Genomic DNA, 22,873 nt, shown 5'->3' on the forward strand with positions numbered 1-22,873 from the left:
CTAAGCCATCAACAGCAACCACAGCACCAAAGCAGAGGGAATGTGGGTGTTCTTTCAGTCGGCCGGTGCGGTGCCGGTACAATCATTATCCTTCTGGTGCAGAGTTTCCTCCTTGATAACTGGTTTTTTAAAATAAAAAAGTATCTCCCTAATTGTTTTGATCAAAAGGGAAAGGACCTGCTTCCACAACTACCGCGCCTGTGAATCATCGCTTTCTGATGTCCTGTCTGAGGAAGGTGCGCCTAACACACCCTCCAGATGGTTAACTGATGATCTTCCGTGGATCTTCTTTGTTGAGTGGCCTGTTTTGTAGTCTTCTGATTGTTTATTTAACACACCCTCCAGACCTTTTGTTTTACCTCATTTCTAGCGTCACCCCAAACTTCTCTGAACATTTTCTTGTATCGTTTTGGTTTCTGCTAGCATCTGACTCGGTGCAAGTAGCCAAGTTTCATCGACCACCAAGACGAACTGCTGGGGGGGTCAGACATCCATGAGGGCATCAGGCTCCATTACGCCAGCTAGTACTACACTGCCAATCATTGCTTAAGCGTTCAGCAAGGGGAATTTGCGATACGTACGGCCGTCGTTAGGTGGACTTGTCACTACTCCCTTGGCAGCATCGATTAACGAAAGCCGCGCTTATATTTCTTGAAAAGTTTCATGGCAATTCCCGGCAAGGGCCCTCGTGTTTGCACATGTCACTGATGCGTTCGTGCTTGCCTGCAATTGCTATCGCGTACATACAAGTACAGTTCCATTTCCATCGGCTGTTTACTAAAGTTACTACGGAGTAGTAACGACTCTGATGGGCTGCTAATGACAGCACCTACACCTAGTGATTGGCTTTGCACTGGGGAAAAAAAAATGCAGGGGAACAAAAATAACTCTCGTAGTGGTAGGTGCTCCGTCCAACATATACTACTTGAAACGCAGTTAAGATATATAGCACGCATCAAAGTACCAGGTGAGGTGGTATTGCTTGCTACACTTAAAAGCTCCGCTTTTACGTGTCAGAAGTAAGTTTACAAGGAAGTTCTAGTAACGTCAGAATGACTGCATCTGAAAAAAAAAAGTACCACCACTCAAACAGAAAAAAGTTGCTTTGGAGATCTGGCTGGCTTGTGTTGAATGCTTAAGCTAATCGTGCCGCAGAAAAGAGAAAGCAGCCAGAGTAGTACGTGCTCCCCTAATGAAAGACCGTCCGCAACCGGAAGCTTTGCTCAAGCATGGCGACACTGGCACAGCACAAGCAGGTGAAAACAAAATTAACTTTAGCGAGGGTACTGCCAAGGTTTGCGTACTCATGTATAGGCGACGCGATTGTCCGCGCTCGCCATGTACTCGTCGCACTCGGCCCACTCCTATCATGGCGATCAATCATTGCTTGCACCAAAACGGAGAACAGACAACGCGCTAGCTACAGACGAGTAGTGCCGTGCCGATGCGTACCCACGGGCCGCGGGCACCTCGGCGCGATTGGTGTGGCGTGGCAGCCACCGGCCGGGCCGACCCCGACGGCCCGACCGGCCCGCGCGCCGCGGACGCGGAGCATGGCTCGTCGGTCTGGTCCCCTACCTGCACTGCACCCGGCAAGGCAGATCACGGAAAAGTGGCGTACGTGACGCGGGGGACGGGACGGGGGCTCCAGTGTGGGCGGTGCCGAGCGGCGAGCGCTCTCGTCTCCAGGCTGGGGTGTGGTCGATGCCGAGCGGTGAGTGGGGTGAGGGGCGGTGCGGTGCGGTGCGGTGCGGTGAGGCCGCCGGTTAATAATTTGGGGCTCCGCCGGGCGGGCACAGTGAAAAAGGCCTGAAAAGGTTGCGTTGGGTGGGGGCGACGGGGGCCGGGGGTGCCCGTGCCGCCGGTGGGTTTGGGTGCGGGGAGCGGGGGGTGGACTCGCCTCTCGGCGATCGCTTTTTCCCTCATCGCATTCTGCACCCGACCACCCACCGCGCGATCGCCCCACCGGCGCGGCAGCGGGGATTGTGTTGCGAATTGCGAGGGAGGAGTTGGGGCCTGGGCGGCTGGGCCCGCTTGGTGGCGTCCGCGCGGCCCCTCCACGTCAGTTGGCTTTTCCTGCAGGCCCATTGGAACAGGGGCCCTCGTCGCTCGGCCGCTAGGGGGCAGGGGCTCCACGCGGACTCCTCCCGCTTTTTCCCTCGTTGAAAAGTTGAAAAGCGAAAGTATATTGAGTAACCCCACCGCGATTATATCGATGGATTTGGGAATTGGTGATTGGTATGTTGGCAACCCCTTGAAAATGGAACAGCTATGCAGACGCAGGGAAAAGACCAACCCTGTTATCACAAACATCGTTGAACCTACATTCGCGTGGGCAAATATAATTAGCTTGTTCTACTAAAAAATAAATATACTCAATTTTCCATAACCATTTTTAAAATATTCAAGCCGCGAAACCGTACCTTAAATAATGGCAAAATTGGTCATCAAGCATACAGGTGTCGCCGGGGTGACAGAATCTGATGGCCTTAACTATACTGTACTGCCTGCCTACACATGGCCAACCGCCGAAGGGGCTGAAACGCAACTGCGGCAACCTACGCGCAACAGCTGCGATCCGTGCGCCTCTCTCTCTCTCTCTCTCTCTCTCTCTCTCTCTCCAATCCTCTCTGTTTCTCTCTCTTTCCTCTGACTTCGCTGCCTGCCTCCTCGTCCGTCTCGCCCGGTCCTCTCACTCGAAGAAGACTCCTCTCGCTTCGCTTCCAAGTTCACCCCAATGGCGACGCAACCGCTTACATCACCGCGCCGCGCCCGTGCGCCACGCGCTTGAGCGAGAGGCAGAGACCGAGACCGAGAGCACCCACCAACCACGCGCCTTCGCGGCGGCGCATGGCGGCGCAGGGGCTGGACCAGGTCATGGCGTTCCTCACGGACCACGGCTTCGCCGGCACGGCCTCCGCGCTCCGTGACGACGTCCTTGCACGCACCGCCGCCGGGGACGAGAGCCACGCCGCCGCATTAGATCCCCATCTCCCTCCGCTCCGGATGCCCGCCTCCGCCGTCGGTGCTGGCGCTGGCGCTGGCACGCCGGCGCCCGCGAGCCCCGATTCCAGCTCCGGCTCGGCGTCCTCGTCAGCTTTCGTCAGCATGCGCTCCACGCCGTCAGGTACCCAGGCACGAGGCTTTTTTGTCGCTAGCTTTAAACCCTCTCCTCCTTGCTTTCCGTGGGCGTATCACACAATCTCGATCTGTGCGCCGATATTTCCGCGGCTATGGCTCCCGGGGGCCAATTCGGCGCTGATGATTGGATTAGAGTATGTGTTTTTCTGTGGAGATGAACTTTATAACATAATCGATCTTCGATTTCGTAGGAGAGTTGTTAAACCTCTACGCCACTTAAATTTCCGTCTCTGCGCTTGGTTCAGTGTTTAGTGCTGAATTTCTGCACATTTTACCAATTCTGAACGAAAACCCTTATTATTGTTTTGTTGATTATAGGGCTGTTGAATCCGTATGGGCTGTGGTCGCCGCGGCATTCGCAGTCGGACGCGTCTTCATCCGAGATGGAGTTTGGTACAGCGCGCCAGTACGACACCACCGACCTCTTCTTCCAAGAGGACTGGCTCTACGACGATCACCTCTTCCCGAGCAAGCTGGACGATGAGGATGACGAAGGCAAAGAGGAGGACAAGTTTGTACTGGATGCTCACGATGGCTCGGAGCAGGTAGAGATAGGCAAGCTTGGTGCAGGCCATAACCACCGTCATGAACACATCGGTGGTGACCGATGTGAGGGTTGCGCTGAGGTGTACATATGCTCATCGCCACTTTGTGGTTGCTGTGGAGGGGGACTTAAGAATGACGAGCTTGATGTGGCGAGGAGCTCAAGCTCCACTGTGTATGGGAGATACCAAATCATGGATGACCAGACAGAGATACTGGATGATTGTGCACAGGATGGGTTTCAGTTGAAGCAGAGTGGAGATATTATGTTTGAATGCGGTATGCCGAGGGATCCTGGACGAGGAGATGATGATTCAGAGCTGAGTGTTATGGAGAAGGAGCTTGAAATGCTCAGTTCATTTGATACAGATGCTGTTGTGAGTAAGTACTTCTCAAGCCTTCCACTAGAGAGTTCATCTCTCCACCTCCTTATTTATTTATTTGAAGGGGGGTTGCTGAATTTTGGTAGCAGCACAGTATATAGTTTGACCATTATAATCCACTTTATGGCCAAAGATAATGTGATTTATTTATTGAATTTAATGTAGGTGGAAAAGGGGGAATAAATAATAACAATGAAGAAGTTAGATTCTGCGGAGTTGCTTTGTGAAAGCTAAATCTCTGTTGCAATTTGGTTAATGTGTAGTTTAATAAATGGAGGGGGGAAATGTTATACTAGGCGCTAGTAACATTTTTATGTAATATTTACAGTTCCTCAGTATGGTTACCATTTTATGATTAGGCTTCTCATGGATTATCTTTCGAAATTCTAAAGAAGCAGAGTTTGTCTATGCTAGTAAATGATGTTCTGTGTTTTAGAACCTAACTTTGGTTAAACAACTGCTAATACAATCAGGGCCTTTAAAACACACATTTCAAATATGATGGCCTTGTTTTTAATGTATTTGCAATGTAGCCAGTCGTATTAAATAACGTTAGTCCATCTTCATATTCGTGAGTAATTTAGTATCAGTTGTCCATTTGTCCTGGTCCTTGTCAGAGGCTATCTTTTGCTTATGTGCTGGTCTAATTCTCTTCATGTATTTCATAGATCACGGTGTACATGATTTCACGGACAATGGTGAGCTCAATGGCAGCTGTGACAAAAATCTGAAAAGCGGCATTGATAAAGAATATCCGAAAGGTCGTAGGATACAGCCATTCCCTGAAAGTGGTGATCCTGATGAAGCATATGAGTTTCAAAATGTTGGATTATTAAATGCAGATGTTCAACATTCTACTGCTCTTAAAGCTGAGGAAGATGCCGAGACAAATATTGATCTTGCTCTCTCTGATTTTCACCGAGAATATGAGGTATTTGAATTGAGAATTATCCACCGCAAGAACAGGTTCACAATCTCTTTTTTACTTTGAATTCTCTTTGTTAAATTGGATGTTGGTTGATCGATTTTCATACTTATATAATATAGGCATCCACTGCAGGACTGGCTTTGAAGAAAACAAAGATTTCCCCATTGTCTTAAATTCAGTTGTTGCTGGAAGGTATTATATCACTGAATATCTAGGCTCGGCTGCATTCAGCAAGGTTGTGCAAGCACATGATCTTCAGACAGGAATGGATGTTTGCCTTAAAATAATTAAAAATGATAAGGATTTCTTCGACCAGAGCTTGGATGAGATAAAACTTCTGAAGTTCGTGAACAAATATGATCCACTAGATGAGCACCATGTGTTGCGCCTCTATGACTATTTCTACCATCAGGTATATGCCTCATAAGAGAGATTACTGGCTAAGTTACTCCCTTTGACTCAACTTGTTTGGATCCTAACTTCCTAGCAAGGCATCTCAAAGGATATAATCCAGATGGCTAGGTCTCAATCACTATTGCAATTTTCTTAAAAAGGATCAAGTGTAATATTATACCAGTGTACTTGAATTGCTTCATGCATGTACGGTGGCAGATTTTAGTGGGATTTTTCAATTCTCATGATGTTGCATGGTGCTGATAGCGAGCAAATATTGACAGGAACACCTTTTTATTGTCACTGAACTACTGCGAGCAAATCTATATGAGTTTCAGAAATATAATCAGGAATCTGGTGGTGAGGTGTATTTTAATTTGCCTAGGATACAGGTATGTTCTTTATCCTTCACTGAGATGTACTCCATGATACCATAACTGCTACTTATAATGAGATTGCACTTGTATATAATGACCATTTCATTCACCCTGTAGTCAGCCCCTAGACGAAATTTTTCTAACATGCTATGCATTTAAACACAGTTGTTTAACCATTGGACTCTAACTGAGCAAACTTATTTGATACCCTGAAATGGTTGCCTTGGAAAATATGACCAACTCTTTTAAGTTATGTACTTATGTGTGTTATTGAGTTTCACTCAGAAAGTTACAAAGTTGTAGCAATTTGAAAGTTTGCCTTTGTTGTAGGTTATAGCTCGGCAATGTTTAGAGGCCTTGGTTTACTTGCACCGTTTGAGGATCATTCATTGTGACCTAAAGCCAGAAAATATTCTTATCAAAAGCTACAGTAGATGTGAAATTAAAGTCATTGATCTGGGAAGCAGTTGCTTCTTGACAGACAACTTATGCCTCTATGTCCAATCACGCTCTTATCGAGCTCCTGAGGTCATTCTGGGCCTACCTTATGATCAGAGGATTGACATTTGGTCTCTTGGTTGCATCCTTTCTGAACTGTACACTGGTGAAGTAAGTATGTTTTATTTACTTGAAATGCTTGGCAGTATTAAAGATGTGTTAGACTATACATATCTCTAATAAGCGCAACAAACTGGTCTTAGTATTATTTTGGCAAAATTTTGAGTCCTCTTTTCTTGTATCAATGCAATACCAACATATAACTCCAAACCAGAATTAGAAATTAATCTTTTTATTAATGTTGTGAGCACATGTAAGCTGGAGAGTTGTGGATTGGGTGTTTGGGTGCTTGTTTTCCTTGGAATTATAGCTTCCGTCCATTACATGTAACAGGTATTATTTCCTAACGAACCTGTGCCCATGATGCTTGCTCAAATGATTGGGATAATCGGCCCAATTGACATGGAAATGCTAGAATTGGGGCAGGAGACACAGAAGTATTTCACTGATGATTATGACCTTTTTACCAAGAATGAGGTAAGATTATTTTCTTTTCATACTTGCTCACCTGCCTATGGTAAGGCTAAATGAGTATTCTTTATTTGAAAAATCTATATTGCACGAATTGTTTCTGATTATTTCCCTCGCCTTCATAATTTTCGTTGCACCTTAACCCGACTTAACCAGATTTTAATTTTGAATATGCTGCAGAATTATATTTATGTGGCTTCTTACTCACTTGATACGATAAAGACATAACTTTATGCCCTTGTCAGTTTATTAGTTCGAATCGAGAAGACCTAAGTTTCTTTTAATCTGAGTTTCACTATGTTCATATATAGCACTGTTGGTTGTAGAGCAGTAAACCCTAACACATCCCATCTTTGCCTTTTTTGGATCCAGGAGACAGATCAGCTAGAGTATTTGATCCCAGAAAAATCCTCCTTGCGACGACACTTACAATGTCCTGATTCAGAATTTGTTGATTTTCTGTCTTATCTGTTGCAAATTAACCCCAGGAAAAGACCTACAGCTGATGAAGCACTACAGCATCCATGGCTTTCTTTTGCGTACTAATGAGAAGCCATCCGGTGCTTTCTTCACATATAAGGATGAGTTTGTCTCCTAATTTGGAGCCCTCATAAAGTTATTGAAAAATATCGATTTTCTTGGAGTTTCTCTTAATTAACGTGAATCATTACTCTTTTCCTACATTTTTAGAAGAGCCCTCCTTTTGTGGGGGCAGGTTTTGTGTATTCAGGGTAATTCTTGGTGTGAACCCCTGATCTGTGAGTGATTCATGAGTGTATGTAAATATCAGAAAATTTTCCGCGGTGTATCTGTACAGTTGAAAGCCCACTCTTGTACTCAATCTGATCCGTTAATGATAACATGAGAAAATATTGTCCAATGTTTCATCATTGTTGGCTCTATCGTTGATGTGTCCAATGTCAATTTGTAGTATTAGATTTTCAAGTACACGCGAACGGTTTTTGATGTAAACCGTTCACGATGCTCTTTGATTTGATTGTGGGTTATAATCACTTATTTCTTATTGAAGAAACAAGAATGGGACCAGCGGTGATGGCAGATCGTCATATCCTATTTTTTGAGGTAATATAATTAATAAAATAAATAAAATGCTTCGAATTTGACAATGTGTCATGTGAGTTTGTGACTACCCTGTGAATTCCTGCGTCCTGAATCCCTACTCCTGAGCAAAAACATCCAGCTCGTGCAGCTGCAGCAAACATCCCAGCCCGCGCAACCGCAGCCGCTAGCCGGCCGATGCAAGCCCAAGCCCAAGCCCAATGGACCAAGGGACAGCGCACACTGCTCGGATGCCGCCGCCTTTCGCCCTTTCCTGGAGTGAGCGTGACGTCGCCACCACGGCAAAAATCTCCATATTAGTTTCAAAAAAAAAAAAAATCTCCATATCCATCTCTCATTCTCTTCCAGGCTGCCGCGCCACTGCCACTCCCGCTCCCGCTCCCACGCGGCCACGCCGACACCCAATGCCGCCCACTACAGCCGCGGCCGCGGCGCTCCCATCCCCTTCTCACCGCAGGGTCCCCGCCGCGAAATCCGTCTGGTTGAACCCCAACCTGCCCACCTCTCACCCCCTCCACCAGCGCCATAAGTCCGCCGCCGAGCTCCAACAACGGCAGCACGAGGACCGTACGATCGACGTCCCCGCCCTCGTCACCGCGCTCTCCGCCGCGCGGACGGCTCCCGACCTGGCCGCCGTGCTCGCCCCGCACCGGCCCGTCTCCGTGCGCCTCCTCGGTGCGCTCCTCTCCCGCCTTCCCAACCCGCGCCGCGGCGTCGCGCTGCTCGACCTCCTCGCGCCGGACCTCCCGGCCCCCGCGCTCCTCATCCCCTATAACCTGCTCCTCCGCTCTTCCTGCCGCGCTGGCGACCTCCGCCTCGCTTCCGGCCTCCTCCTCGAGATGCGGGAGAGGGGCGTGACCCCCGACGCGTTCTCCTACTCCACCCTCCTCGCCGCGCTCACCCGCGCGGGCCACCTCGACCACGCGCTCACCTTCCTGCCGCTCATGGAGGATGACGCCGTGGCTCCGGACCTGATCCTCTTCTCCAACCTCATCCACCTTGCCCTCCGCGGTGGAGACGCGCCCAAGGCCCTGGCGCTCTTCTCCCGACTGCGCGCCGCGGGGATCAGGCCCGACCTCAAGGCGTACAACGCCGCCGTCGCCGCTTACTGCAAGTCCGACCTTATCCGCGACGCCAAGCGGCTGCTGCTCCACGACATGCCGGCCGACGGCGTCGCGCCCGACGCGGAGACCTACTCCCCCATCCTCGCCGCGCTGGCGCGAAGGGGGCGGCACCTCGCTGCCGTGTCGCTGTTCTCGCACATGCGCGCCGTGGCGCGCGTCAAGCCAGACCTCTCGGTGTTCAACATCATCCTCAACGCGTACGGGCAGCTGGACCTCGCGCGCGAGGCGGACCGGCTGTTCTGGTCCATGCGCCGGGCAGGCGTGCCGCCAAGCGTGGTGACCTACAACACCATGCTCCGTGTGTACGGCGATGCCGGGTTGTTCGGCGAGGCGGTTCACCTGTTCGACCTCATGCGCAGCGCTTCCGATGGCAATGGTGGCGCTGGTAGCAGCGTCAAACCGAACGTGGTGACGTACAACACCATGATTGCCATCTACGGCAAGTCGCTGGAGGACGAGAAAGCCGGGAAGTTGGTGCAGGACATGCAGGCCATTGGTGTCCAGCCCGATGCCATCACTTACTCCACTATCTTGTCCATCTGGGTGAAGGCCGGGAAGCTCGACCGCGCTGCCAAGCTGTTTGAGAAGCTGAGGGAAGCTGGCACGGAGATCGACCCAGTGCTGTACCAGACAATGGTAGTGGCGTATGAGCGTGCCGGGCTTGTCTCGCAGGCCAAGCGTTTGTTGCGCGATCTGAAAGACCCGGAGGGCATCCCCAAGGAGACAGCCATCAAAATCTTGGCGAGTGCCGGTCGTCTGGAAGAGGCCGCATGGCTGTTCCGTCGTGCGGCCAACACCGGCGAGATCAAGGACTCATCGGTGCACAGAGCAATGATGGACTTGTACGCGAAGAACCGAAGGCACCGGAATGTGATCGAGGTGTTTGATGAAATGAGGAAATTGGGCCAGTTACCAGACTCGGAGACGATTGCCACCGCGATGAATGCTTATGGCAAGCTGAAGGATTTCGACAAGGCCGCGGCGCTGTACCAGGCGATGAGGGAGGAAGGTTGTGTGTTCTCAGACCGGGTGCACTTTCAGATGATTAGCCTCCTTGGTGCTCAGAAGGACTTCAAGGCGCTGGAAGTGCTGGTTGGCGAGCTAAGCCATGACCCAAGCATCGACAAGAGAGAGCTTTATCTTGTGGCTGCCGGCGTCTATGAGAGAGCATACAAGTTTGATAAGGCATCCCATATTATAAACCAGATAAGAAGTTCGAACGAATTCGATGTCCAGAAAGTCAGATAAAAGGCTCCATGTTCGAGTGACTTGTTCAGCGAATCCGGCGACAATGTTTCAGATAAATAGCAAAGACCACTGACTTATGGTTGTTGCCATTGGTGAGTAAGGTTCAAACAATGCTATCTGTGCTAATTCTTGTGCTTACTGCTGATATTGATGATTACATACCGGACGGTTAGATTCATAATGAATACGTTAATGGTGCCATTTTACCGAGACGGCATCGCCTTGTTTGTTTGGCTGATAAGCCATGGCAGTTGGCTGGCAGATTCGGCTGATAAGCTCAAACGAGGTGTAAACTTGACATCGATGAGCCATGAACTATTCATTAGACTATCTTAACTGTCAACAATCAAATTTTACAACAGAAGCTGATATACAACAATTAATTGATATAAAATGCTCCACTACACAGATACAAATCTGACGTCATGCTAGATTACAATTTTCTTATCTTCGGATGTGACAACTCCATATAGGCAGTGATTTGGTTTTATCAGGAACCCTAAATGAATATTGATAATAATGTACAAGTGCTCTCCCTTAAGGGGCTTATAGCACAATAGGCACTTCAGCCTTCATCAAAACAATTCCATTGTACGGCAGCAAAACTTACACAGCCTGATTAGTTGGGGGGATCCCATGCTTTTGGAACCATTCTGGCATATGAAACCTTTCATGCAATACAGGTCTGACATCTTTCTGGAGGGAAAGATGCTTCAGGAGTGGAAATATAACCGTCATGAGCTGAAATGTTAATCAAAAAAAAATCAGTGCAATTTTTGAGGCTTGAAGTTCAGGTCATGCAAAACTCGTGCTTCTCGTCAGTTACCTGGTCATCAGAATGTTGTCCAGCTGAAAATGGAACACAAGGTATTCCATTCAAAGGCTGAAGAATGAAACTGAACGGATTGTTGTCGACAATGACAATCCTGCCGAAATCTTTTGACACGCAAGAAAGATCTTTCACATGTTCTCTGTATTCCCTGCAATTATGCAATCCATTGATATGAGACCATTGGCAAAAAAAAAAAAAGTATTGTGTGAATCAGTCAGGCAGGAAGAGAAAAAACATCAAGAAACAAGTGTATTATGATTGAATAACTCGGTGAATCAGCACAAAACATGCATGCTAAAGGAAGCATCCATAGTTGTACACAGACAACGACTATAGATCAAGACACCCAATAAAAATGCACATTGAATATACTGTAGAAGTTCTGGAGTGCAGATACTCTGAGAAATACTTGGTAAAGAAGATAAAATGAACGCTAAAATCTAAACACCACTAGCATTCCATGAGTACAATATGAACATCATTATTGATTTCTGTGTACAAGCATTGGCTATATCTGCTTTTTTCCCCCGCTTAATAGAGATGCTGGAATGCTAACTAAGTTTGCAAACATCGCAATAAAGTAACAGGTCTCAACACAAGAAATATGAAGTAACACAGTGGTGGTGCAACATGATTTGTATAGAGAAGGTAATGTAACTTACGTGGTAACAGTTGATGGGCGATAGAGACGAAGTCTGAATCTATTGTGAACATCTATTCGGTCGACTAAAGGTCTAGCATAACCTGAGGAGAAGCATGGATAGGTTAAGTGAGGAAATGCGTGAAAATTGATTGGGCTCGTATGGTTACGAAAAATAACAGCAGCAAACATACCTTCTAAACCTGCTGTAAAAAGAATAAGATCTGCAAATTCACTAGTTTTCAGCAAGAACTCATGCAAACCAGGGCGCTCAAAAACAGTCACATGATTCACCTTCTGTTTTCCTTCAACATCCTTTAATGTTTTAAAAAACAAAAACTCATTTATCAGTCATGATTCAAATCATTATAAACAAAGTGGCATATAGCAAAGATACAAGTTTGGTACCTTATCAGACGATATACATTCCATATCAAAACAATGTAATCCTGCTTCAACTGCTTGTGTGCGCACAATAGCAGGAAGACTAGATGATTCATATGCAGAAACTAAAGTCTCATCCAAGTCAAGCACTACCTGAACAGACAGCTCTAATGTTGTCAGAATATTCAATGGGTAAACACAAGAGAAAATGTTCAAGCTGACTTCATTTCAAGGCAATTAAGTAGTAATGCTTAGCAACAATATAACTTCCAGTTTTCAGTTTTCGCTCCATTTATGTGAAGCTATAAGCTTCTTTGCCGATCCATACTATTAGAAATCCAACTATGAGCATACCTTACAGTATAACAGCCCATGTATTGGATCATCTATAATCAGCTGATAAGATATGTCATAATCCAGCTACAATCAAGATGTTCAACAATGATGGCAGGTTATCTAGTCACCTACACCCAATGACAGGGAACCAGTATCCTGGAACTATTCCACAGTTTCACTAGAAGATCAACGGAAACATATTGCGACCAGTTTAGAGAGGAGATAATGCAATCGTAAGTCCGTACTACTAAAACAAGCAAGCCCTTATTTTGCAATTGCAGCACAACTAATTGCCCATGCTAATAAGTCATGATGACAACCTCTAACACAATAATCCTCAGGGGAGGGCGGAAAGCCTGCTACACAGTCGAAATACTAATTGTTTTAAAACAAAAAAAAATCACCTGAACTAAGCCACCAAACCTCGATTAACCTTAAATCAGCCACTCCACCTAATCCCAATGACCCCCAAATAACGAAGCATCATCCAATTTGATCAACATGCAATTCCCACCGTCCCAAGTCCACTATACTATTTGATTGAAACCCATATACTCCACAAAGGCGCCATTTTCCCCCACCCCGGACATCCAAAGCTCCACCGAATCGAACAAAAAACGAATCTTCGTACCGTGAGGCGGCCCAGGGGCTCAGGCGCAGGTATCGGGGCAGGCGCCGCGTCCGCGTCAGCTGGGATCTCGGAGTGGAGCGGCATGAAGGCCACCTCCGGCGACGGCTCCGAAGCCGCGGGCCCGGAAAGGAGAGGGTAGCGGAAGCCGACGAAGGACAGGAGCTGGGCGCAGGAGGGCGTGCCTCGGAGGATCTGGAGCAGGACCTGGAGGAGGAAGCCGATCCACCCCACCACCGCTCGCCACGCCTGCGACGCCGCCTTCCCCCGCTGCTGCTGCTGCGCCGCCGCCGCAGCGGTCGGCGAGTACACCTCCGCTGCCGCCATGGGAACCGGCGACGAACTGTCGCGCCACGGGGGGGTTGCCCGTCCGGGGGGCTGGAGACGGGGAGGAGGATGGAGGGAAGGCGAGGCCGGAGGCAACCGGAGCCCGGAGGAGGTGGTGGTCGGTCTCCGCGCCCGCGCCCGTGTACGTGGTGTTTTTGTGGGCGGGTGAGCTTAGCGGAATAGGGTATTGGTGATAGGTGTAGATTCAGGGGTCCCTACTTGTCAGGGATAATACAGCTGGACTAGCGAGTTTGCCGCGACTGGTAATTATCGTACGCGCACCACGCAGTTTTCAGTTTTTTCTTGCACATTTCGCTATTTCTAGTACTGGCTTGACGTCCAGTCTGTGTTAATTCTCTACGTATTTCTCTTTGCTGCGATGGAAACATCGATGGCGGTACAGTGATGTTGACTCACATTAGTACAGCTTAAATATATGTTGTAGAACTCAACTGGATTTGTTTGATTTGGGTACCATCATTATCCTTTTTGTCATACACTAAACTTTAAACCGCCTGGATTGACATGGTCTTTGCTGGACTAATCGCAGAGTAGAGAAAGGTTTTTAGTCAATCCTAAGCATGGTTATTATTATAGCAATATATAGACTACAGAGTTCTTGCTTCAAAAATCATCTCTGTGACTATAAAAGCGTGAGAAATGAATCAATGATCATTGCAAACAAGTACAAAAAAAAATGTCACAGCACAATATTCCTTCCGGCCTGCTCTAAACACGCCATGATCTGAATCTGAACCAAAGACATTGCTTTTTTCTCAGCATTTCTTTTCTTGGTGATCATACCAAAGTACCTTTGATCCCCTTTGTGTTCCAAGAATAACGAAAAACAAGTGTGGGCCATGCTTCATATATATTACTTGGATAGTGGTTTGGTAACAGGCAGGCACGGAGGCACCCAGGTACCTAACCAAAGCCGGGTAGACAGAGACGGGACCTCATCTAGCTGGGTTCAACCGTTCAAGTAATATCCACCACGTGTTCTCGTAGATAGAAGGAAAAAAAAATACAGAAATGCCTCTCTGCAAGGAGTAAACATCGTGACAAGTCTCGATCAAATTACTATACTATATGGTCCATGATATTCGTTATACTCGTATGATATTGGCCCTATTTGAATACTCTGACTAAATTAGAGGTTAAAGTTATTCTCTAGCTCATAAGAGCATCTCTAAAGGCTTTGACAAATTAACTTGGCATTTGTTGTTGTTTGCAAACTCCCATAACGAAATGCAAAGGATAAAAATAGGTCATCTCTAAGAAAATTGGCATTTGGACTTGGCAAAGGATAAAATAGGAGGTCTCCAGGCGCGCCCGCTTTCCTTGCGTGTGACTTTGCACGTGCGATCAGGTTTGCAAAGCCGTCTACAACTTGGCATTTTTGCCAAGTTTGCTCCCTCATTTGCCAAGTTACCCAAATTGCAAACTCCAAATGCAAAACCATTGGATACCCCTTTTGGAGCTTTTTGACAAATTATTCAAATGCAAACCTCAAATGCAAAACCCTTAGAGATGCTCTAACTAGCCCTCAACTAATTCTAGTTAAAAAGGTGTTTGGATGCAAAGGTTAGATTGACAATAAATGCACTTTCCTATTCATTTGGCTCCTTCCCAGTCAGATTTGGTGTGGCCGGCTGTTGTGTGGCCTCCTCCCGCTTACAAATGACATTGCTCCACATGATACCTTGCGTGTTGTTTTGCCATTACTGGCGGTGGGTCATTTTGCCATTGCTCCATATGGTACCTTGCGGTCTGTTTTGCCATTGTTGGGAGGCGGCGGCGGCGAGGCGAGTTGAGAGACAGCAGTGCTGGTAACCGGGAGGGGTCGTGGCTGGGAGGCATCGCGAGTGGGGATCTCATGCGACACAACCAATCTCTTTTTCCGTGAGCTCCACCTTAAATAGCCCCAAATAGTACAAATAAGCACCTCTTTGAAGGGATAGTTTTTAGAGCTGGGTTAGATGTAAATAACTCTAATCTAATTAACCCTCATGTTTGAATACTTTAGAGCTATTTGAGCTCCAAATAGCTAAATCTAACTCTCCATGGATGCAAACAGGGTCATTGTCATCCGTCATGCCATGCACAGACGTGTTCGTGGAGGGAGTTGCAGAAGATAATAACTTTCATAAATTCTCATTTGGCCCTTAAAAATATGCATGTCGTCTACTAGACGTGCCCCGCTTGTATATGTTCTCTAGCGGTGGCAGTTTGAGTAGAGCAGACCGATACAATACAGCCGTTTATGAATTATGATGTCACACCCTGGATCAGTCCAAAAGCTCCTCAGGATTCGTATAAAAAAAGATCTTCAGGATCGGCCTCAGGCCTCAGCTTGGCACAAATGCCATGCCATCCACTTACCTTTGGATTAAACAGCAGAACGTACTCTCTCCTTGGATTATACGAGTACCCAGTGGTCCACGTTAAAAAAAAACACTGCTAGTCAGTTTTTGACGACTAGCGGGCTATATATAGGCATTTAACGGCAAGATTTTTCTATGGCTAAAATCAAGCAATAGCCACTTAAAAGAGCTAAATTCAACACGAGTACAAATAATGTTACAATGTCTAGTTTCCCGGCTATTTGTTACATTGGTTTTTAACTCTTTATAAGCCACATTCGATTACAGGGATGCTTCACTAAATTATATAGATAACTCTCATCAGGATCCTACCAAGATTAGCCACAAACGAACGAGCCCTTAGGCTTTTTCGTGTAAAGAAGCCACGCAAAAGACCAACCGAAACCAGAGAAGTCAAATTCGGTTGGCTTCACCTTCACAGACAAAGAACATCTTCACTCTCTAGCTTCGTTCCTAAAGCGGTTTGGCAAGGCTTCGGGTTTGTCCAGTTTAGTTGTAAATGGTAAATTGGTAGAAAGGCTACTGTAAATTGTGGAAATTTATTATAAGTTATGTACTGTAAAAAATAATAAGTTATTTAGTTGAAACAAGTATAAAACCAACCCCACTTTCTATCTCCCTTAGAACAGTTGTGAAACAAATATAAAAAACAATATGACCTCTAGCTAGGTCTCCTATAGTGTCCTTTATTGACCACTCCATGTCCCACCAAGTTATCCTTAGCATCCTTGTCCCACCAAATTATCCTTAGCCGTCTGACCATGATCTCTTCAAGACTTGTCGTTATTTTATGAACTACTACAGAAAAACTTAACTGTGGCGGGCATTTTGCATTTACCGTGGTGGTTTTTGCAACCGCCACAGACATATGGTCACGGTTAATCATGGCTTAGCCGAGGCGGTTTTAAAACCGCCTCGGTTAAGCTATTAACCATGGCGGGCTACGTAAGTCAACCGCCACGGTAAATACGCATTAATCGTGGTGGTTGGCTTACGCAGCCCGCCACGGTTAAGTCTTTAACCGTGGCGGATGTCTTATGTAGTCCGCCTCTATTAAAGTTTTAATGGAGGCGGTTGTTTCTATTTGCCCGACTCTGTTAATGTTTGTTTCACATTTAAAAAAACTATTTTGAATTCGGATTCAAAACCTATTTCAAATTCAGATTTCAATGTTGCTAATGTTATTTTTCGAGCAAAATTTCGATAATATGGACTGGCCAATAAATTTAGCGTTGCGCTGCTCAAGGGAGTCAATGGCTAGCACTCGAGACATGAGGAATTATACTAGTTCGGATGAACCCCTATGTCTAGTGCTAGCAACTATGAGTACATGTTTCTCGATTCAAGTGCTTCGAAAGGCCTACAACACGGGGGATGCAAGCTAGGGTTCTACGGATGGAGGGTTCTAAGGTACAAGAGTTCAATTATCTAAGAAGAAGGACCATCTCCCCTCATATAGCCGTGGGGGTCGAGGGTACATGTAGAAGTGAAGGGTTATCCCGCCCCAAGTGGTCGAGAGCCCGAGGGTGGGAGAAGCTTATGAGCTTGGCCAACAATCCATCATGTCTTGTCCTTGCTTCTATATGCACATCCAGGTATGGTCGTCACGGTCTTGCTCCCCACACCGCGACATGGTGTGCTGTACTGCTGTGATGGCACTATGCCACAATTGCAGCGGAACTGTGGGAATGGTGGTTGTTCACCAATTCTCGTGCATGGTATGGGCTCGTGTGTGGATGTCGTGGTCTCCGTCCCAGTGCTTGTGTCTTCAAGAAGAAGTCGTGGTGTCGCTGTACGGGGAGGGTCCCTTGAAGACTTCCCACTCCTCTAGACACGGCTATGTTGTCCTGACCTCTTGTGGTTGGTTCGGGAGCATATTGGATATGATCGGTTCGGTGAGAATTAAATTCCTGGTCATGAGACCCACACCCGTAGTGGGTACATCGTACGACCGTCTATCATGTTAGGCGGGGTTTGGGCTAAGCCACACATGATGACGAAGCTGAGCCTTGGTGTTGTCTTGTTCGTCAGTGTTGTGCTGCCCAAGGGGTGAACCTGGATAAGCATATGGATTAAGGTGAATACATGCATATCCAAATAAGCCCTGGAGTCCTAAGTTACCTCGCAAAAAACAAAAAAAAACAGGGTCCTAAGCTGCTAAGTCTGACTGTGTACTGTCTTTATTTATGCATTCGAGCTCAGATTGTGGCATTTGCTTCACTAAACTGCTCTTCTGCTTTTTAGAGTCGGCGTCTATAAAATCCCTTAATCCTGGTGGGTTAATATACGAAGCTCGGTTTCAAAAAAAAAATACTATATATATATTGTTGATCACACATCACACCATTTCAGGAAACATGATGGGGTATGTTTCATTGTCGAGGACTAAAGTGCAGTTTGCTATCTACGTGCAGTGTGTCGCGGTGTTGCCTACCAGAAACGAGTTTGCAGGGCAACTAGCTGATGTTCTGTATCTGGAGGTTCTAACGAACAACCATTTTTATGGGCTTGTGGCTGCCGTGTACACATGCACATCTGAGCTAGTGAGCTCCACGCCCGAATTTGTGCTTGCCGTTTCTGTCAGTGTTGTTTAGGGGGCCATGACCATGATGTTCCCATGGAAAGCGTAATAAAGCGTTTGGACACGATGTGGTGATGTTCACCTTCACACTATTCTCAATCTTAGCAAAAGCTTAACTTGGGTCGGAAAATAATGACAAATCACTGTTATTCTTCACAAAGCGTAATAATAAGGTCAGTCTCAATGCATGTTTCATGAGAGTGTCATGCACATCAAATAGGATGCCACATAAGCAAAATTGCTGACTTGGCAGGGTCATTAAATAAAGAAGTTTCATCAGATTGGAGAAGAGTTTTAGGGCCTGTTTAGATTTGAAATTTTTTGATCCAAAGAGAAAATTTTTTATAGAATTGGGGCCTAAGAACTAAACGGGGCTAAAAAATTTTAGGCTCAAAATTTTTGGCTGCAACTGTGCACGCACTCCTATCAAAGCCCATCAATGACAACTGTAGCTCAAGTTGTTATTGGTGGGCTTCTATGAGAGTGCGTGCACAGTTGTAGTCCAAAATTTTGGCCCTAAATTTTTTTTGGCTCCGTTTAGTTTCAGGCTCCAATTCCACAAATTTTTTTCTTTTTAGGCCAAAAAATTCCAAATCTAAACAGGCTCATCTCCTATGGCTCAATTATCTAGTTTATAATCTTGATAAGTGTATCATAAAATTATGCCTTGACACGGACGAATTTACAAACCCGGCGGCTGGCGTGTCCAAGGTGAAAGTAATGTCAAACTACCCGGGAAAAATAATGACAAATCACTGTGTGGACAGGGCTGGCGCGTGGCGCGTCCAGGGGAACGAACACGCGCACGCCATGCAATGCCACAGCAACTGGAAGAACGCCAGAATCTTTTCTGCCTGGGCGCAGGGCTTTTTTTCACCTCTTCGGTCCTCCACTCCAGCCACAAAAAAGGACCCAAGATGCAGGCGCTGGGCCTGGGCCGCGGGTGCATCCCCCTCCGCCTCCATGCCAGCCCCTGCCGCCGCACCGCTTCCCCCTCTCCTCCGGCTCCACCCCGTCCCCGCAGCGTCACAGGGCTAAAAACCTGCATCGCCGCCGTGCGCGCCAGCGCCGCGCAGCCCGCGCAGATGGAACGCAAGGGGGAGGTTAAGGTCGTGAAGCTGCGGGCGGTGGAGGCCACGCCCGAGTCCTTCGCTCCGTTCGGGCAGGTCATCACCGCCTCCCCCGACGGCGACGAGTTCGGCCCCCACGACGCCCAGCTCGACCTCAGCAGCGGCATCCCAAGGTACGTAATCCACGATATCCTTCCCGCACGAGAGGAATCCAATTCAGATTGTGTAGTCCAGACTCGACCAGAGATTCGAGGCTTTTCGTCTCCCTTCTCTCCGCCGCAGGTTCTACATCATGCGGTTGCAGGACCGGCCGCTGGAGTTCTCGACCATCACCCACCACGCCAGCGTGACCCAGTGCCTGGGCGCCATCGGCGGCCAGGACTGGTACCTCGGGGTGGCCAAGCCGTCGATCGTGGATGGAGCGTCCGAGCAGAGTGGCCCGGAGGGGAGGAAGCTCTTACAGTCTGCCGCGGGGCACTGTTACCTGCCTCCTGATCCAGCCGAGGTCTGCGTGTTCCGGGTTTCAGGCTCCAAGTTTCTCAAGCTGAACAAGGGGACCTGGCATGCCGGGCCTTTGTTCAAGGCGGATGCTGTTGATTTCTATAATCTGGAGCTGAGCAACACCAACGTGAGTGCTAAATTACTGAATTAGACCCTAGTAGTTCATCTTTGTGCTGGATGATCCTGACAGAAAAAAAAGTGTTACACATTGCTCCCTATTAGCTAAGTCTCTTTAGTTTTGTAGCCTCAGTGGTAACTGGTAAGTAGTCAGCAAGTTATAAAACTGGAAGTTATATGTTTTTCTGGAGCGCGATAGATATTTAGCAATCAAAACCCTGGAAGTAGTGTCAGTATTCAGTACTACAGTCTACACACATACATCTCACTCTCACCGACCCTAGGCACGGTGCTGAATTAATGCCCATGCATAGTCTCTTCCAAAATTAGCTCGTATTGTTACTGTACATAAATTGAGATGAATATGTTAGATTTAGAGATTAGAGATATCTAGCAATCCCTACTATTTTGTGTTTTGTGTATTGTTCACGTGATTCACCAACTAAAACTCTAAAAACCTTTTTAGACTGTCCAACAAGCATTCATATGAGTTTGCATTTCTGTATTATGCTTAGTTGCTCACTGAATTTTCTACCTCTTTTGTTAGACTTCATGTAGGACGCAAAGATTTTGCCTCTAAGAGCATATGGTCTCATGCGCATACATCATCGGATGCACTTGCTCTCTCCTACTGCACAAGCATCCCCATATGTATCCAATGATCTATGCACATGGAGGGGCATAAATTAACATTACCCACATATCTGCTTTAAATAACCTATGCAAATCTCATGTGTTAATAGCTAGCCTGTACAAGTAAAATTGGATTTGGCAGATTGGTTGATAAATCAATTTAATTAAAAATAGCTCCTGTTTACTTGCTAGTAAATATACTTGGTTCTGTTCATTTTTCGCTTATTAGCATTCAAGTAATCATACCATAATTAGTTAGGTCTCTTAATTTTGTAATCTCAGTGCTAAGTAAGCAAGTTATTAAACTGGAAGTTACATGTTCTCCTGGAGCATGATATATTCTTAGCAAACAAAACCCTGGAAGTAGTGCAGTGTACTCGGTACTACACACATAAATCTCACCGAGTCTAGACATGTACCACTGTTTGGAATGCACCATACTCTTTTTTTTTAATGAATCGGGCATGAGAGTGTGCTGCTTCAATATTGGATCATAGTTTCTTTCAGAAGTAGCTCATACGATACTGTAGATAAATGGAAATGTATGTCTCTGTTTTAGAGATTTCATATTTGATGTTCTCGTATATTCTTCACGCGATTACCTTTCTTTCAGCCTTTTTGGGCAGTTCAGCAAGCATTATGATGAATTTGCATTTCTGTACTATGGTCACTTAATGTCCTACCTGTTTTGTTAGACTTCACAAATCTGATTTAAATAGAATATGCAGATCTCATATGTTAATACCTGTGCAAGTATCAATTGATTCGACAGATTGGTTAATAAAACAATTTAACCAAAAATAGCCCCTGTTAACTTGCTTGTAAATATACTTGGTTCTGTTTATTTTTCACGTATCAGCTTGCAAAGTATCCATATCATGATTAATGAAGCCTTCACTTAGTTCATACTGTAATATAACGTGGTAATAATGACCATGTTATCAAATTGAATTTTTGTCTAGGGAAGCTGGCCTGGGAGTCCTAGATTTTTTATGTTTCTGAAGTTGAAAACCTGACAGAGCCCCAACTATTCTGACAGCAAAGGACTGAGAATCTATAACCTGATTTGGATTATTGTTTGCTGAAGTTGGAACAACTAAAAGTTTAAAATTGCTACTTCTGGCTATTTACGAGGTAATTAGGATGCTTTGGATTAAAAATTATCATCATTACCAAACGACTTCCCAGTGTCTCCCAAGGCTGTGAAATCCTTAATGATATGAAATGAAATTCCGTGGCTTTACTGTTCCATTGTTTATGGATAAATTCATTGTATGCAACTCAATGTTTACTGAAACAGTGAGGAATTCCCCGTTTTATTGTAATCTGAAGTGGAGCACAGAACGTGGCATTTGCTTCACACAGCTGTGTTTCTGGCTTTGCAGGTTGTCGATCATACTACACACTATTTCAAGAAACATGATGGGATAACATTTGTGGTGGAGGACTAAAAAACATTTCGCAATCCGAACATCATTGCCAAGACTGCTGGCTGATCTTCTACAAGTTTGTAGTGAACAACCAACATGTAAAGTGTTATGTAGAAATGCACATCTGAGTTCAAACTTGGGCCTCATGCTTTGTTAGAACCAACATGAAGGGGGAAAAACTCTGCCCGTACTTTCAAGATGTTTGAAACTGAGACATGAGATTGCCTCCTGTTTTGTTAGAACCAAAAATGAAGGGAAAACTCCGTCCCTACTTTGTAGTCGTTTGAAACTGTACTACTGATCAGCCAATGATGTAGCCTCCAAAAAGAATTGGTACAGGTACACTATCTTGGTGATTCCTGATATCGAGGGTTCGTTCCCATACTACCTATACTCAATCTTCAGCAACAATGACGATGACGACGGCTCAGCATTGAGATGAAAAATCATGACAAATCGACGCACAAGATGCCGATGAGAGCATGGCCGAGCAAAAGCAGAGACGCTGACCAAACATCACGGCCCACGCGGCACCTAATCTCAGCCTCCACCTGGCGCCAACCACAGCAAGTCACAATAATATTTGCACTCCGCAATGAATTCGCCTGACCTAGGACTTTTTAGTTCACCCCCAAAATCTAAAAACTTTAAAAAATTTCATTTTACAACATATACATGAGCACTAAATATAGATAAAAAATAAGTAATTACACACTTTAACTGTAGTTTGTGAGAAGAATTTTTTAAACCTAGTCTACGGTTGG

At 46.1% G+C, this 22,873-nt stretch overlaps 4 protein-coding genes across 8 annotated transcripts; 3 read left to right on the forward strand and 1 right to left on the reverse strand.

Moving 5' to 3' along the window:
• On the forward strand, positions 2,475-7,684 carry LOC8057751 (serine/threonine-protein kinase ppk15). 4 transcript variants are annotated; one of them, XM_021456314.1, is made up of 8 exons: positions 2,475-2,580; positions 3,460-4,065; positions 4,736-5,033; positions 5,128-5,407; positions 5,673-5,780; positions 6,096-6,374; positions 6,657-6,800; positions 7,167-7,664. In XM_021456314.1, the coding sequence occupies exons 1-8, from the start codon at positions 2,484-2,486 to the stop codon at positions 7,338-7,340; spliced, it is 1,986 nt and encodes a 661-aa protein (XP_021311989.1). In that variant the 5' UTR covers positions 2,475-2,483; the 3' UTR covers positions 7,341-7,664. The 4 variants fall into 4 exon arrangements, with proteins under 4 accessions (XP_021311989.1, XP_021311988.1, XP_002456586.1 ...); XM_021456313.1 differs by having other exon boundaries at positions 2,518-3,127; positions 7,170-7,684; XM_002456541.2 differs by having other exon boundaries at positions 2,520-3,127.
• LOC8057752 (pentatricopeptide repeat-containing protein At5g39980, chloroplastic) lies at positions 8,230-10,424 on the forward strand. Its single transcript, XM_002456542.2, has one exon. The coding sequence runs from the start codon at positions 8,279-8,281 to the stop codon at positions 10,244-10,246; it is 1,968 nt and encodes a 655-aa protein (XP_002456587.1). The 5' UTR covers positions 8,230-8,278; the 3' UTR covers positions 10,247-10,424.
• LOC8057753 (CTD nuclear envelope phosphatase 1 homolog) lies at positions 10,536-13,554 on the reverse strand. Its single transcript, XM_002458673.2, has 6 exons — positions 13,070-13,554; positions 12,127-12,255; positions 11,913-12,033; positions 11,741-11,822; positions 11,073-11,226; positions 10,536-10,987 (listed from the first exon to the last, which is right to left on the reverse strand). The coding sequence occupies exons 1-6, from the start codon at positions 13,391-13,393 to the stop codon at positions 10,853-10,855; spliced, it is 945 nt and encodes a 314-aa protein (XP_002458718.1). The 5' UTR covers positions 13,394-13,554; the 3' UTR covers positions 10,536-10,852.
• On the forward strand, positions 19,174-22,472 carry LOC8085431. Of its 2 annotated transcripts, none has more exons than XM_002456543.2 (3): positions 19,174-19,601; positions 19,711-20,056; positions 22,065-22,472. In XM_002456543.2, exons 1-3 carry the CDS (start codon positions 19,174-19,176, stop codon positions 22,128-22,130), a joined length of 840 nt encoding a protein of 279 aa, XP_002456588.1. In that variant the 3' UTR covers positions 22,131-22,472. The 2 variants fall into 2 exon arrangements, with proteins under 2 accessions (XP_002456588.1, XP_021313601.1); XM_021457926.1 differs by lacking the exon at positions 22,065-22,472 and adding an exon at positions 21,642-22,011.

Source organism: Sorghum bicolor, chromosome 3, assembly GCF_000003195.3.
Source record: "Sorghum bicolor cultivar BTx623 chromosome 3, Sorghum_bicolor_NCBIv3, whole genome shotgun sequence".
Lineage (NCBI taxonomy): Eukaryota > Viridiplantae > Streptophyta > Magnoliopsida > Poales > Poaceae > Sorghum > Sorghum bicolor.

Excerpts from the sequence above, each read along its gene's own strand:
- LOC8057751 (XM_002456541.2), top strand. The coding sequence starts at position 2,851 with ATGGCGGCGCAGGGGCTGGACCAGGTCATGGCGTTCCTCACGGACCAC. Across the intron at positions 3,128-3,459 it reads CATGCGCTCCACGCCGTCAG|GGCTGTTGAATCCGTATGGG; the intron begins GTACCCAGGCAC and ends TGTTGATTATAG. Across the intron at positions 5,781-6,095 it reads TTAATTTGCCTAGGATACAG|GTTATAGCTCGGCAATGTTT; the intron begins GTATGTTCTTTA and ends CCTTTGTTGTAG.
- LOC8057752 (XM_002456542.2), top strand. The coding sequence starts at position 8,279 with ATGCCGCCCACTACAGCCGCGGCCGCGGCGCTCCCATCCCCTTCTCAC.
- LOC8057753 (XM_002458673.2), bottom strand. The coding sequence starts at position 13,393 with ATGGCGGCAGCGGAGGTGTACTCGCCGACCGCTGCGGCGGCGGCGCAG. Across the intron at positions 11,823-11,912 it reads TTTTACAGCAGGTTTAGAAG|GTTATGCTAGACCTTTAGTC; the intron begins GTATGTTTGCTG and ends GCTTCTCCTCAG. Across the intron at positions 10,988-11,072 it reads GACAACATTCTGATGACCAG|CTCATGACGGTTATATTTCC; the intron begins GTAACTGACGAG and ends TTAACATTTCAG.
- LOC8085431 (XM_002456543.2), top strand. The coding sequence starts at position 19,174 with ATGCCACAGCAACTGGAAGAACGCCAGAATCTTTTCTGCCTGGGCGCA. Across the intron at positions 19,602-19,710 it reads CTCAGCAGCGGCATCCCAAG|GTTCTACATCATGCGGTTGC; the intron begins GTACGTAATCCA and ends TCTCCGCCGCAG. Across the intron at positions 20,057-22,064 it reads TGGAGCTGAGCAACACCAAC|GTTGTCGATCATACTACACA; the intron begins GTGAGTGCTAAA and ends CTGGCTTTGCAG.